Source organism: Heloderma suspectum, chromosome 1 (genome assembly GCF_057233095.1).
Source record: "Heloderma suspectum isolate Gila_16-S chromosome 1, 16-S_ref, whole genome shotgun sequence".
NCBI lineage: Eukaryota > Metazoa > Chordata > Lepidosauria > Squamata > Helodermatidae > Heloderma > Heloderma suspectum.
The window spans coordinates 56,856,846-56,873,648 of NC_139458.1; the positions used below are offsets into that span (position 1 = coordinate 56,856,846).

General features: G+C 41.3%; 1 protein-coding gene across 3 annotated transcripts in view; it reads right to left on the minus strand.

The window, feature by feature from the left end:
* The window catches only part of ARHGAP5 (Rho GTPase activating protein 5), a 55,558-nt gene that overhangs the window by 25,388 nt on the left and 13,367 nt on the right, over positions 1–16,803 (minus strand). For 2 of the 3 annotated variants that reach the window (XM_084843921.1, XM_084843913.1), the window contains 2 exons: positions 10,584–14,471; positions 2,802–2,949 (listed from right to left, as the gene is read on the minus strand). In XM_084843921.1, coding sequence (XP_084700047.1) covers positions 2,802–2,949; positions 10,584–14,297 — 3,862 coding nt within the window. In that variant the 5' untranslated portion in view covers positions 14,298–14,471. Of the gene's footprint in view, positions 1–2,801; positions 2,950–9,424; positions 9,497–10,583; positions 14,472–16,803 lie in introns of those variants that run through there. The other variant, XM_084843928.1, reaches the window with a different exon arrangement.

The following is a 16,803-nucleotide window of genomic DNA, read 5'->3' on the forward strand; positions in this document are numbered from 1 at the left end:
GGAGGAAAAGAAGCAGCCCTAGGAAAAGCCGGGTTTTAATATGTGGGGGAAGAGGGAAGGAGGTGGGCTTGAGGCCTGAGAGGAAGAAGCAAATGTTGTTCAGCAGTGACGGGTATGAGGAAGCAAGGGCCAAAAGTCTTTCGTTGTGTTGAAGGAAAGTAACCTTCATACAGCTTCTGGAGGGCTAGCATCCATGGCAACATGGGCTTTACACTTATTCAAAGAAAGTGCAACAATCTCTACCAAAGTCATGGGGCCCATTAACAACTAAGGGTGGAATTCAATGTTGCACGATCAGAAATCCACTGACATGACAAGATTTTCTTCTCTCCTTGTCGCTGCAGCCCCGTGCCCACCCCCGCCCCCATCTTCTCTGGAGGATCCCCAACCTCCCAGAACAGATTTTGAGGGGGTGCAGGAAAGAGGGGAAATTGCCTCTCTCCTAGTTCCACTCATGGAATTTTTACTGGATTTAGCCTAACAAATTTATTACGGTATAAACTTAGTAGATTTGAGTCTACTTCATCAGTTACATGACATTATCCTAGGTTATCATATATATTCATGTGTATATAGAAAAAAAGTGTAAACACTGAGGTCAGAGGGAAATGAAATACAAAAACCCCCCAGAATGTGACAATTACATTAAAACTTAAATGCATGTAAAATAAGCGCAGTGATCATTCACAAAATAGTGTGAATAGTGTGTCCATGGACACAATCTAAGAAAGAAAATGACTTGTAACACATGGTAAAAGTGTCTGCTTTATTTGAGCACTTAGTGAACAAGCATGTAGGTTTCATGTGGACTGGCACAGAGAAAGAGACACACACGGGATATTTTAAGTTGCTTTGTAGGCTGCTCTGAGTGCCATTTTTGGGTAGAAAGGCAGGGTATAAATCAAATAAATAATAGTAATAATAATAGCACACAGAGAGAAAAGGCTATGCAATCCTATAATGCTGAAAACTCCATCCACTTTTGGCTATGGCTCTACCCTCCACTGGCTGTGGCTCCAGACTAACGATTTCTTTGGGTCAATGACCCGTCACGGCAATAAGGTTCTCCACCTTTGATTTGCAAAGTGTATGAAAAACAGATATCTTTTTCTCATTTTGGGTTTAATAAGCATGTACTCCAGTAAAATACTATCATTTTAAAAAGAAAAACCAGCCTGTGCTGCAGATTTTTTTGTTCCTGCAACTTCAAAACACTCTTGATACTACATTACCAAAAGCAGTAAGGCGAGGAGGGCCTCTTTCTTTGTTGTAATTGTTTTTAGCCTGGCAGGATATCCAGGTGCTGGATCTCAGACCATAGTAATATTGGGAAAGAAATACCAGAGACATTGAAGACTCAGTGGCACTGAAGACTCCACAGTCTCATAAGGAATGTTAACTGTTCACAAGTTTAAGATACTACTTTATTTTTAACTCTGCTGGTGACAAGGAAAGTACCAGTCTATTATCAATAATGAGGGGATAGAATTGAGAAGACGAAGGGGAAGGAAAATTCATCTTAATGAGATCTAGTTATCTGATACTTCAATCTGTTCGAAATTTCTTACTATGCAGAATCCATTTTATTATTAATATTTTCAGAATATGCATTAGAAAAGTGAGTTACACCTGAACAAAATCCAACAATATTCTCAACACCATCATATTCCACAGTTAATCAACCAACTGAACTTTTAAAGCCAGAAATAAAAACTTACATTTTAATGCTCACACTCATTCACAATTCCATTTAAAGAATTAGTACTATACAAGCATCTTGATTCCCAAGTGTACAGTATTCCCAAGATAGCTACTTTGAGTAGCACCTTTATACACTCCCCAGAGAAAATTTAACTGTTATTGGTAACACAAAACTCAGATTCCTTCTATCTCATATACTTTTTGGAAGAAATGGAACTTTAGACCACTTAGATAACTACATGACACTAACAATGTTAGGTGTGACCCAGGATGTTCTCATTTCAAATACCATCTCAGCTATGAGCTCCCTGGCTGGCCTTAAGAAAGTCACGATCTCTCAGTCTTACTGCACATTGGGTGGGGTTTTTTTATCAGGATAATACTACTGACCTAATTCAGTCTGCTGTAAAGGTAACGGGGGATGGTAACAGGGGAGGGAAGAGAACAACAGGGAATAGCCAGAGTCAACCAGAAACATGAATAAAAATCTGCTGTTTCAGCAGCTCCACATCCCAGCAGCCACTTATGATTTCTGAAGTAGAGCAGTGACCAGGTTAGTATTTTGCGATTCTATTCAAATACAATCGTTGGGTTTTTTTGCAGAATTAAATTAGTTTTAGCTAAATCAGGGGTGGGCAACTTCGAGAGGTCGGGGGGGGGCACAATTTCCATTCCCCAGACATCCCCAGAGGCCACACTCCTGTGAGCAGCAGCATGGCAGCGGCAAAAAAATATCCTGGAAGTTTGGCAAACCACCATGGAGACTCAAAAGGGTCATATGTAGATTAAAAACAGGCTAACATTAGCATTTTTGAGTCCCTGTAGATTTTTGGGTGGACACTGTGGGGGCAACTGTCAAATTTCAGCAGCATGAGAGTGGCACTTCAGGCCACAGGAAAGCTGCATGTTGCCCACCCCTGATCTAAATGAATCTTTTTTTGTAAATACATGAAGGTTAACAGTCTTCAGCACACATTATACTTGTTATTTCTGTATTAACACACATTATAAAGCTGTAAATGAGAAGTTAGCAAGACTTTCATAATTAGCCCCCACAAGAAACAAAGTTGAACTTTCTTGAAGCTGAACTTGTTTCCTACCTGTATCTTCAATAAACTCCACACACTTCTCAACAAAAAGTGGTATAGGTTTTTCAGGTGTAACCAGATCCTGCAGGGGCATCCCAAAATAATTACTTTCCCAATTTCTACGAGTTGGTGGATTGAACGTCTTGGTTTTCTTTTTTTGCTACAACAAAACAACAGCATTCTTAGCCAAGCATGTCAGTAACTGAAGTAAAAATTCACTAATATCTACATAAGATCATAGCTGCAGCAAGATAATTGCTCAAATAGCAAAATTAATTTTCAAGGTATTAATTTATAATGTCTTTAATATAAATAACAACTTTTCAGCTGTGTTAAAATTCTTCTGCACTTCAATTCATATAAGGTGATCAAATCAACAATATGGTTTAGAAGTTAGATTCAGTAGCTTAGATTCAAAGGTGTTACACCACGAACAGAAGGCAACAGAAGATGCCCCCCATTTCCTGTCCATTCCCCTCTCACTGCAGCTTATCATGCCATATCCTAAGCTATTCTGGAAGATTCCGCCCAGCTCTCAAGAGAGGCCTTTTGGAAGGCATAGGGGACTACAGTAGGGAAGAGGGGCAGCAAAGCCACACTGCATAATAATTCCATATGTGTATCTTTTGATCCAAGCCCTTAGTTCTGTAGACCTACATTGAAAAACATCAAAGAAAAGTACATGTCTACATGAAGTGCAAGATAGCCCTTACCTTTTTAAAGATGCAGTATTATGTTTATACTATGAGCTATTTAAAACGAACTATCATTCCATTTTATTTTTGTTTCCTAGATAGTACAAGATAAAACATCCCACAAATAAAATAATAAAGTGGCAACATAATGTTAATCTTTTATACTTATAGTTAATTATCACTATAGCACTTTTAGATTATGTACTCCAATAGCAAAGTCCAATGTGCTATCCACTACAGCAATTGTCTCTCAAATGCTTTGCCTTTATTTTTCAAATACTGTCTAACCATTATACCTTTCTGGCCAAAAAAAAACATTGGAATTATAAAACCCCACTCATTTTCAATTAATATTCAATTTTATGTCACAGAACATACAAGGAATGCTGCCTTCTAATGTTACGTTTAGGTGTAGGGACCCCTACAGCACCTCCTCTTTGCTCCACTCATATAGATCTGTGTCAAGAACGGCACTCTAGGCCAGGTGCTTTGACTGAGAGCCAGTGACAGTGAGAGACTGTGTCTAAAAAGTCCCTCTGTGGCCCCATCCATTGGGCTGAGTCCTGCTGGCACATAGTGATGTAATCACCAGTGAATTTGTTACCTTCAGGCAGCTTCAGTGTTCAGGGACACAGTTAGACCTCATTAATTGGTCCGAATGCTTTCAGCTGGGTTCCTGTGGGAAAGTACCCCCCTCCCTCTCAGGGTCTGGGAGCAGTGTCAGGGCTAGCCTGAGATTGGCTGCAGGAGATCTTCCTTGAGTTGCCAAGGGCTGGAAGATAAAAAGGGAGATGAAGAGCTGCCTGGTGGTCTTCACCTCCGTGTGCCAACTGGTGATTGCAGGTGCATTCTTGAAACCTGGCTCAGGCCCTATCCTGTAGCAGACCCTTACTTCAGTAATGTATAGGATAGGATTAGCTAGTGTTTTGTTACTTTGCCTTGGATATTGCTTCATTGTAATTATTTGTATAATTCTCATTCCATTCTCCTTTCCCCATCTTAAAAAGCTACTTATCTATCTCTAGAGCTGTGTGTGCCTCCACCCAGGCAAATCTCAGTACTAATTTCAGTGCCTTTCGGCTGGGTCTTTTGGTACTATATAACATTTTCCGCTTGGGCCTTAAAACAGGGGAGTGCATTTGAAGCCTTGTTTAAGTAGCCCCAAGTGTGTCCAGGAGGTCCAAGAAAGAATCTCCTAACTCGGGCTCAGGTGGATGAAACAGGGTGGTGGCAGCTTATTGGTTCTTTACTGCGCCTGCCTACCTTGCAGGGAATTTGGGCAACTACCAGCCACCCTTCACAAGATGGCAGCACTGGGATAAGATACTGATCTGATGTGAAACTGCACACGCTTAGGTATCACAGATTGTGGCGAAAGTGGAGAACCTTTGGGACTTTGCCACCAGGGTTTGATGGCAGCACTGGGATAAGATACTGATCTGCTCTGGAACTGCACACGCTTAAGTATCACAGATTGTGGCGAAAGTGGAGAACCTCTGGGACTTTGCCACCAGGGTTTGTTGTTTTGCTAGCCAGGAACGATGCAAGCTAGGTCAGGTTCAGCTCCAGGCCAGGTTATTGAAGCAGCTCCCCAGCAGCCTATCCAGGCAGATGCAGAGTTAATTGCTAGTGAATGGGAGGTGGGTGCCTCTTCCTTGGGAATGGAGAGAGAGAAGGGGATGGCCTGGGCTTCTGCAGTGGTAGCGGAATGGCCCATGAACTTGGAGGGTGGCCAAAGTTCCCAGGATGAGGAACAGGATGCCCCTCAGGGATTGGCGGCCTCTGGATCAGAAAGTGGCAGTGATCAAGAAAATTTGGTGAGCTGGCACAAGGAGGCCCAACAAGCCTACCAGCACCAGATGATGTTGATGAAAATGCAACTGGAAGCAATGAAAGTGAGGCTGAAGTCTCTGAATGGGGGAGGCACACTGTCAACACTCGACTGGAAACTTTTGCCCACGTACCAGCCTGGGCAGGGCATTTTGGATTTCTTCTCCCTGTTTGAAATGGCATGTGAAGATTATGGTGTTGATGGGCTGCAGTGTATGACTGTGCTATGGACTCAAGTGATGGGGGTACCTGGCAGAGCTCTTGGAGTTCCTTCCCCAGGCCGACACCCACAATTATACCAAGTTCAAAGAAATCATGAAGCACTGGTTTGCTTTGTTGGCTGAACACTGTCAGTGTAAGTTCTGGTCAGCATGCCTAGAGGAAGTCCTAGGCATTTGGCTAGAAGCAGCGGGAGCAAACTCTGTAGAACAACTGAGAGGGCTCATAGGTTTAGAGCATTTTTTCCCAATTCTCCCAAAAGAAATTGCTTTCCTCGTGAGCGATCACAAGTCCAGCTCCATGCAGGAGGTGGTGATACTGGCCGACTAGATGGGGGTGTACCAGTAGAGATTTATCCTGCCTGGCAGTGGCAAGACACCCCAAAGGGGTGGTGGATGGCAGAGTGGAAAAGCACAGCAGCTGGCCAAGGAAAACCACAGCAGCTGAGGAGGAGAGGCAGCACCTTTATCAACTCCACAGCCGACCAGGTGTTTTTACTGCAAGAGTTGGGACATATCTGTCCCAAACTGGCAAGAAAGCTGCAAGGCGAAGTGGCAATGAAGGTGGGAGTGATTACCCAGCCCTGTGAGTCACAGACCAGTCTGGAGATCTCTGAGTGGAGTGCCGCCAGCAACACCAGTGATGAGTTCACCAGCTCCAGCGAACGTGATGACCCAATCCAGTCTCGGGCACCGGCAGCTTCAATGGCTGTGACTGAAAGCGGTGTCCCAGTGCCCTAGGCATCTGCTCCCCCTACCACTGGAAGCCACTCAAGCGATGACACCATCAAGTGCCAATTCTGAAGCAGAGCAGTCAACTGCTGGCACCACCAAGAGGAGGAGGAGGAACTGGACGAGTACTGTCCTAGCTGCTGCTATAAGGCTGTTGCAGCCTGGAGAAATTAAGTGGAGCCAACTGCTATTCTTTGAGTTGATTAAAATCAGATTTCTATCACTGGGTTTCACAATTCTGGAGCAGATATTACTGTGGTGGGTGGGATATTTGTGAAGGAGAGTCAGGTGTTAGATGGGCAGCTATTTTCAGTGACTCTACACAACTTCCCAAACATTGAGGCTCCCTTGGCATGGGTGGAATACCAGGCATGACAGGGAGAGTTAGATGTCATTTTACATAAAAATGGGCCCTGGGGGGTGCTTATTGGCAATGATCTGGGCTATAGAGTGGCCTAGATCCAAGCCATTACACACAGCCAAGCCACGAAGCAGGTAGAGGGACTAAGTGACGAAGAGGAAGGACTGCTAGATGGTGGGCTTGTCCCCCTGGTGGCAAAAGCTGCTGTGCTTGAAGCCCTGCAATGCTTGGAGTGGGGGGGGGCATGTCCATGGAGCCAGCCACTGCCCAATCCGAAAAGCAGCACTGAGCAGCTAAGCGGAGCAGCTGGGACAGAAGAAGAACCTCTGTCTGAGGGGATATCAGCTAGCCCCAAGTTTAAAGAAGCACAGACTGTCAACCCCATGGTGTGAGGGTGCCAGGATGAAGCTCCCCATGGCTTGATCGCTGTGTCACTGGCTCATCCAGTTTGGTTTTGAGGTGGCAAAGGAACTTTGTAGAGAGAATTTGCCCCTAAGGGCTGTGGGGCCAAGTGGACTTTGCAGCAGCAGCTAGTAGTTCCCCAGACTTTCTGGGAGCAAGTGCTATGTCTCACTGATGAAATAGCGTGGGGAGGATATTTGGGAATTAAACAAACTCGAGCCATATTCCTATGCCAAAACCCAAATACTGTTAAGAATTTATCAACTAAACAACACACTATGCAGGATTGGTTTTGTTTTGGCAGAGTTGAATAAGCCAGTGTGGTATAGTGGACAAGAGTGTTGGACTGGGAGCTGGGAGATCCAGGTTCTAGTCCCCACTCGGCCATGAAAGCTCACTGGGTGACTTTGGGCCAGTCACACACTCTCAGCCCAACCTACCTCACAGGGTTGTTGTTGTGAGGATAAAATGGAGAGGAGGAGGATAATGTAAGCCACCTTGGGTTCCTTGCAAGAGGAAAAAAGGCAGGATATAAATGCAATAATAAATAAATAAATAAGCAAGCAAGCTTACTGAATTGTTAAAGGTCATTTGGATTAGCAGCCCAAGATTCTGAAGACTTTTTGTCACTTCTACCTATCAAGTTCAAATGGACATAAAATACTGAGGCATAGGTCACTACAGTTTTTAGGACCACATTTTATATCACATTTTTGAAAGGTAACATTTTCACAGATAATTGGCAACTTCAAAGCAATTTGATGATCATCATTTCACTGATGTTAACGTAATGCAGGGATGAGCAATCTTTTTGCCTCTGACGCCAGTGGGTCAGAAGTTGTACCCACATGCACATTTATATGCATACATAGGCAGAGGCAAAAACACATCCTTCCTCTCAATCTCACACATATTCACTCTTCCCGGTGCACAAGGATGGAGAGGTATAGATCTCCTGTCCCTGCAGGATGAGATCACTTTGCACCTCCTCTGTGCACCAGTCAGCTGGACAGGAGGGGAATCACATGGCATACAACTGAAATGGGGAATACTGCATGCGGGAATGACTCTCCTTGTATGCCCTCTCCCCTAGCAAAATTGAAGCAACAGTGGAGGCATTGGGGGGGGGGGAGATCAGAAGCAGCATGGGAACCCATGCCCTGCCCGTATGTGATATGCAGGCCTTATATGTTAAGTTCTTAAAATGGATTGAATATTTACAATATAAGTACTAAGACATCAAGAAGACTCAATTTCTTGGGCCACCAATGATCAGGAATTGGTGAGCACTTCTCCCTGTGCTTGAGTTAAAAGAACTTTTACAGTGCAATAGATGAAAAGGTTAATCTCTTGCCATGGCTACTCAGATTTTGCAGAAGACATTCTTGGTTCTAAGCAATTTTTAATCTTAAACTCTTTCGCCATGGAAATACTAGAAAAGGCAATATGGATGATCAAATAACTACTTTACTTTTTGGTCATACTAAATCGTGTCCAACTCTAGGGTGTGGTGCTCATCTCCATTTCTAAGCCGAAGAGTCAGGGCTGTCCGAAGACACTTCCGTGGTCATGTGGCTGGCATGACTGAACACCGAGGTGCACGGAACGCTGTTACCTTTCCCGCCGAAGCGGTACCTATTTATCTACTTGCAATTTCTTGTTTTCGAACTGCTAGGTTGGCAGGAGCTGGGACTGAAGACGGGAGCTCACTCTGTCACGCAGCACTCGGGTTTCGAACTGCTGTCCTGCCGACCTTCCGGTCTGCAGTTCAGCGTCTTAACCACTAAGCCACCGTGGCCTACTTTACTTTAAAGTAAAATAACTACTTTACTTTTTGGTCATACTAAATAAAAAGATACAAAAACCTTGGTTCCCCACAGAGTAAAAATTACTTCTGAACAAATGCTTTTCCAGGACCAATCATTCAAGTGTGGAAAGCTGGCAAAATATTGTAGCTATCTGCAAGGCTACTGAACTATATTCACACTCTCATTCAGTCAAGTTCTACAGCTGCCTCTGTTAAATAATGATCTGAAGAGAGCACTAAATATTGAGGTGAGCAGATTTACTGAGGCATGGTTTTTCCCTGCACACTACCCTTTTGTATAAGACACCTTATCCAAAAGGGCAAACCATAAGTAGAAGCCCGTTTCCACAAGATGATTGCCCAAAGGTCAGGGCACAATAACATTCTATGCCCAATGACAGTACTATTTGACTACGGATGATGCTATATATCAACACTGGGTCATGCTTATGAATGTACCTTATTGCTGACCACTGTCAGGACAACAGAATGACCTGATTCGCATGTAATGAGAAGCCACCGTGGGTGACTTTCTCCGTAGGGCTTCTTGTCGCAGCCACCATTTTGAGTATTTGAGCCACTGGGGGACGGGGACGGGACCACAGCTTGTTGTTACATGCAAATCAGGCGAGTGAGGGTTGTTGCGGTGGTTAACAAGCCATCTGCAACCGTAAAACAGGCAATGAGTTCTGGGTGGCTTGGTAACCACCCCAACAGCCTACCCCTGCCGGGTTCCCACATAACGACAAGCTATGGTGCACCCCTGCCAAGTCTCAAATATTCAAAATGGCAGTGGCTGCCGCAATGAGAAACCCCACAGGGATATTCACCCACAGTAGTTTCTTGTTACATGCAAACCTGCCCAGTATCAAGCTAGATTAACACAGATCCAACGCAGCACAGCACAAGTGGGTTTGTTCTTAGAAGGATCCATTCTTCCCTCCTTCCCACTGTTTTTAGATTATACAAATTCTGTTCAGAAATATGGTGTTTCAAATTTCAGATGTTAACATCATTGACATCTGAAATACTACACAATTATTTACCTTCTGTACAACAGCCAATAATAAAGCACCCGACAACAAAAATTATGTATTGAATACATGCATCTCCCCTTGCTTCTTTGAAACATAAAGCAAAAACTGATCCCAACTGCAGCTTTGTATTCAACATCAAGGCAATGCAAATTTATCCTCACTTGTAGTAACAGTTCTGCCTTGCCAACAGGAGTAACAATTTAAGCCTTACATTAGTCACTAAAGTCACTGTTTTGAATAGCCTTCAATATAAACATATGCAGCAAACCTAACCAGAAATACAGTTGACATTCCACTGACGTGATTCGCACAATCACTGCAGTACACCGTGGCTAATTAGTCATGGTGCGTTGCGGTACCTGCAGGCTCCACATTGCCAATCCAATCCCCCATGACCGCAGTTCTTCATTACGTGTGAACATGGCCAGGGTGGGTTGTTGGGGTGGCTGACAAGCCACACAGAACCCATGGGCTATTTTAGAGTTGCAGATGGCTTCGCAACTACCCCAACAACCCACCCTCACTGGGTTCGCATGAAACAAGAAGCTACAGTGCACCCCGGCCATGCTCCCAATATTCAAAATGGTGTCCGCCACTGAGACGAAAACCCCCATGGGGAAATTCACCCATGGTGGCTTTTCATTATGTACGAATCAGGCCACAAAGAATATGGCTTAACATTAATCAAAATATTTATTTTTTATAAACTTACTTTCTTGTCTTCTTTGACTTTCTGAGTTTTCTTCTTCATCTTTTTATCATCCAACTCTTGATCTGATGTAATCGCAGGATTATCAATGCCACCTTTCCATGTTTCTACAGGGGACAGAAGTGGATCTTCTTCACTGCCACGATGTCTTCCTTTTCTTTTTGTTTTAGAGGTTGTAAAAGCTTCATCATCACTTGCATCTGAATGTGCTCTCCTATAATAAGATTTGGCTTTGCTGAACAGTGTTTTAGATTTATATTTGTATTTTGAAGGTCTTCTTTCTCCATGGGTCTTTGAAATTCTGTCAGGAAATCCATTTTCTTCATCTCCCTGAGTATTATTTATAAATGAGTTTCGAATTCTAATCATACGATTCTGACTATCATCTGGAATTGCGTAGATATCATCAGTAACACCTCTGTGTTTAAAAATAGTGTCTATAGGTTCTGCATAATTATCCGACTTATCAAGATCATCAGTTGGTGCGAGAGCCATTCTAGATGGTTTTCTTGGATTTTTACCAATACCTGCCTCGATAGTTTTTAACAGGTTTGGATCTAGTTTTTTCACATTTGTCTTGGGTACAATTGGATTCAACTTTATGGAAGGAGGCACTTTATGGTTGCGTTCATGATCATGACAGTTCAGTGGTGTGCTATGAACAGGGTATTCATTACCTTCCAAGTCTAATCGATATTTTGAGCGATCAGGGAGCAGTTGTACATCATCTCCAATTGGGCTGTAAGGAGGTGGGGCTTCAGTATCATCTTCTGAATCTGGATAATAGTTATAAGCAAGAGAACCCCCTCTGGGAGAATGCAGAAAAACATCTTCACTTGCTTGGGTTGTCTCTCTTGTACTATCAGACATATAGGAATTTTCAATCATGTTTTTCTTCTCTAAAACTTCACTGAAGAACAATGTGAAAACCTCAGTCTGGCGGTGATATTGAGATAAAGAATACAGAGCTGTAAATTTAGCAGTAATCTCAGTAGCTATGTGTTCACCCTCAGTCATTAATTCTTTGATAGCCTCATTCTCAAAAAAGTCTGCCTGACTGTCAGTAACAGCTACTAACTGGACTGGAATAGTATCTTGTACTTCCGAAAGAAATGCTCGAAGCATTCCCATAGATGCTTTCCGTTTAGCAGAGTAAACGAGTATATACCCATGAACCAGTTCATCTTTTCTTACACCAATTGAAGAGTGGTATGATAATATTGTTATCTGTATTCGCCTCCGTTTTTCACCAATAATTTTGTCAAGCATTAGAGAATTATTCTGGCCAGCCTGAGCAGCACTACAGGAATGAGAATCAAGGAAGGGTGAAAGAATGAGATCTACACTGAAGGGATCTCCACACATGGCACACATAACAATCCTCAAGTCAGCTTCTGAAAGATCTTTAATTGTAGGAACGGGACTTACAACATCAAAATTGTGTTTAACTGCTTCCAGAACTCCCCGCAAAGCTTGTTTTATTTGCGCCTCATTAAATTTACGTGGGTAAGTACCAGCAGGCACATCTATAAAAGGACATTGCAACTTGTTTGCTAACTGCTGTCCTTGGTGTCTCAGAATTGGCAAATTCTTGCTAACACTTTCTCTCTGATTAGCCAGTATTAATGTAAATGGAAGATTGGCCATATACTTGTCTCTTCTTATCTGAGATGCTTCAGTCCTGATTTTTCCAATGGATTCTCCAATAAAATTAAGAGATTCAATTGAATTAAATACACAGAAACATCCATGTGGTTTGAAGGCAGAAGTCCATAATTGACTTAGAAGATAAGGTGACTTTGCATCAACTGGCCTAAGATCAAGTTCATATATTTTCCCATCTAAGGCATACTCATCATCTGTGGACTGTGTCCGAATCTCATTTGCCAGCTCTTGCGCAAGACCATCTTTACCCAAAATGAATATATTGACTTTATCAATGTTGGCACTATCATGATACAAGTTTAAACGACCATGGTCCAATTGCAAGAGACTACCAGCAAGTAACTGTTCTACTTTAATGTCCATACAGTTTTGGCCACTGAGACATGTTTCTTTAGTGGGATGATACACAAACCCTATGTGTTTAAGCAGAAGAGACTCTCTATCTGGTGCAAGTTTCTGTAAAGCTTTGTATCTAGGCTCTTCACTCAGAACTGCATGAATTTCACTCATTTTATCAGAACTAGGTGTTGCATTCAAATCCAGGTCATAAAACAGTTCTGAATGTTCGAACAGCATTTCCTGAAATTCCTCTTTGGCTTTTTCAACTATTTCCCGTTGATGCCTACTATACACTTCTCTACTATCCACCTCTGTAATATATTTAAAAGCTTCATCTTCCATTACAAAACACATAACTTCTTCCCAGGGCTGCCCAGGAGAAATGAACTGTATTTTTTCAAGTGTTTTTTTGAACTTCTCCTTCATTTCAACTCTCCTTTTTTCTGATATTAGATGCTGCACATGATTTTGATAGACTTTTTCAGCCTCTAGTGTGCTCAGAAGGTCAAACGGAATTCTCCTGTCATTCACTTTATCAATATGATCAGTTTCATCCCAGGGTGTTTTTTCCAGCACCACAAAACATAGCTGGAAATCTTGTCTTTTCTCCATTAACTTCAAAGCTTCAGACCAACTCAAATGCTCAATCTCTTCAAGGTTTGATAGAAGTGTGTTAAAAGCTCTTGGTAATGTATTAATATATTCATCTCTTCTTTTTTTTATATGCTCTTGTTTAAGCTGTTCTATGTGTTTTGAAAATGTATTTTTGGCCTTTTTTGTTCCCTCTAAATTAATGTATTCTTCATAATCTGGGTGATTTTTCAGTTTATTACTAACAGTTTTCCATGTGGCATGGTAGTCTCTCACAGTCTGCACAAGTTTCTCAAATTTATCTGTTGAAGTCACAACAAGTTGTCTCTGTGTTTTATAAGCATCCAGATAGGGAATTATTTTGGGCTTACCACGGGTTTTATCCATCATTTGTACCAGTGCAGTAAAACATGTCTCTACATTGACATTGAATCTTGCTGATGTTTCAACTACCAAAAGGTTCTTCTTATTTGAAGCAAACGCCTGAACCTCTCGTAAATAATGGTCCACACATTCGTCACATTTAGTTGCTGCTATTATTATAGGCTTTTTAGATTTTGATAGCTGAACATAGAGGTTATTTACAAATTTAAGTTGGTCATCAAACTTCCTATTGCATCCTTGACTAACATCAATGCATAACAGAAATCCATCAATGTTTAGCTTCCCTTCAGGCATTTGCTTTTGCTCAAAGTCTTGCTCTAATCCAAGCTGATCTGTGCAAATATACATAAGTTTTTCTGCTGACTGCAATTTGGTTGCAGCTGCACGTTTTATATAAGGTTGTAAATTCGTACTCCGATGAGGCAGAAAAGTCTGGTCATCAATGAACTCAGTCTGTTCAATAACATGAATTTTGCAATCTATTCCATCCTCTCCACATTGTATTACGTCACCCCAGTACAAAAAATGATCATTATTAACAACTCGTCCACCAAAGTCAATTGTGCTAAGCACAGAGGTATGTTCAGGGTAATATTCATCTGCTTTTGAACGCACAAATCTATTGCACAAACACGACTTCCCAACTCCACAGTTCCCCTTGTCTTTTTCAGTCCCAGAAAGGCCAACCACGCTAACAGCATAGGATGGGGGACGAGCCTCTTTGTTCTTTGCCATCATAGTGTTCTTCTCATCCTTCTGTATTCACCAACACAACTGGTTGCAGTGTTCATTCTTAAAAGTGCCTCTACTCACTAAAACTTTATCTCCAAGTTTGCAAAACTGATTTCAATTCTTCTTGGATCCTCATGTTTGCAATCAACTTAGGTGTTCAGGATCAAGTGGTCCATATTTCTGAAAGGAAGGAAGGAGACAGTCTTTCAATTACCTATAGTTTTGTTTTCAACGTTGAAATAAATTCAAACACACATCTGTAGCTTTTAAGCAAGTTATAGCTATATAAAATTAGATTTCAATCTTGCCTTATGTACTACTTCTCTAAAATTATCCATATTTATAAGAGATTACTGTATTTTTATACTGATCAAACTACAAGATTTTTATAGCTCATCAGGTAAACAATTTAATTAAAGTGTTTGACCTCTTAACCTCTCTAATTTTTGATACCAAAAGGAAAGAAATAACACCTTACATGCATTTCAGGCTTTAATCTTAAGCGCACTTACTGAAAAGCAGATCCCACTGATATCAGTGGAACTTGCTTCCAATTAACATCCCTGATCCAGTAAGGGCAATCCTAGTGACAAACAAGGCAACCATCTCTGGACCACTATTCTGGACAGGATCCTAAGCAAGTGGGACACTGCTGTTCAGGAAGAGTAATAAATACTAATCAAGATACTTTTTACGCTGATTTCATGACTCCAAACCCTCAACAAGTAGATAACCAATATCCAAGCTGACCACACCAACTAACTACTTAGCAATGAACACAAAACTCTCTGGATTGGGGTATTAGTTCAAACTGATTTCAAGAGCCTGAACTATGTCTCAGATACACATTTTTTAAGCACTGTTGTTTTTTTCTCCTTTTAAAGCAATTAGATTTCAAAATGTAACAATAATCAGAGACAAGTATATAATTAGCAAAAGCAAATTAAAAATTGCTTTAAATTTAACACAAACAGAAAGAACCTAGGAATAATTACAGAATGTAATAAATAAATCTCACTTCGAAGTTTTTCCAAATAAATTGTAGGATAATTAACATCATCTGATCAAAGTATAAAACCCACATAATAGATTTTATAAATAACTGGTTACAAAGGGATTTAGATGTTTAAAGCATTCAGATACTAATCATGATGACAACCTAACATACACACTGATCTAAGAGGCCATTGTTTCCACATCCTGGCCACAATCCACAACCTATATTTATTTACATAGGGCTCCCAATGCTAGTAATGGCAAATAGGCATTTTAAGCTGCCCAGTAGATGAAATTATACTAGTAAACCATATAGTTCAGAATATATCCCTTCAGAACATAGTTGAAACTTGTATTTACTTTCATTTTCAGCTTCTATCAGACTACTTCTGAAATTTGAACAGTCTGTGTTCAAAAAATGTTCTCAATCTTTCCTGTTCCCCTCCCCCACAAAAATGCAAATTAAACTGTCTCACTCCAGTTAATTAATATTCCATGAAGACAACTATTAATATACAGAGGCCAATATGAATGAGATTAAAATAGTTAATCAGATCACTGAAAATAATTACCAGAAACTAATGATTATGTATTACAGCACAGAGTAGCACTTCTTCAAAAAACGTTGTATTGTAGATCACTGTACAAGTTTGCTTCTTCTTTACTGACTGACCATAGAAGTTACATGTTTATTTACTATGTGTATTTATGATATACATGGGAGACTATTTGAAGGCTTCCAAATTAAAGTTCAGCTCCTTCTGCACTCTGATGCAGCTGTACTGCATAGTCAACCCAAAATAATAAACATGATATGCTAAAGAAAATGGGAGATATTACTAAACATAGAACAGGCACTGCTAAATTTCTGCAGCATGTCCTGTGCCACTGAGATATTTAGCAATCACAACACTATTATTCAGGGCAGATTCCTACATTATAGCCAAAATAAGGAAGGATAAATGAGAGACTTATGTACAATGGCTTGTCCACAAAGCAACTATAACAGAAGAGAGCCACTCACCAACATGTACTGACCCTGTTGAGGGTTAACTAGCTCAATTGTTTATTAAAATTTTAATTCATGAACCAATCATGAAGACCTGGCTCTTCAAAGAGACCTTTGGGGATAACTGAAGCAATAATCTATATTATTTGCTGATTATATTGTAATATTTTATTATGCTGTTTGATATAGTCCTATTTGTATCTTGCTGTTTAGGTGCTGTTAATGTACCTAGTGCAGGGCTCAGCAACTTGTGGCCCTTCACATGTGTTGGCGTACAACTCCCATCAGCCCTAGCCAATGGTCAGGGATGATGGGAATTATAGACCAACACATGTGGAAGGCCGCAAGTTGCCCACTCCTGCCCTAGTGGAAGGAAAGCAGGATAGAAGAATTAAAATGCAGAGTACCAACACAGGGCTGGATCCAGAGAAGCACAACTATTGCCCAGCTTGTACAAAAGATTATTTCACACACAGCCTTCCTTACTACAGTTCTGTGCCCTTGGAA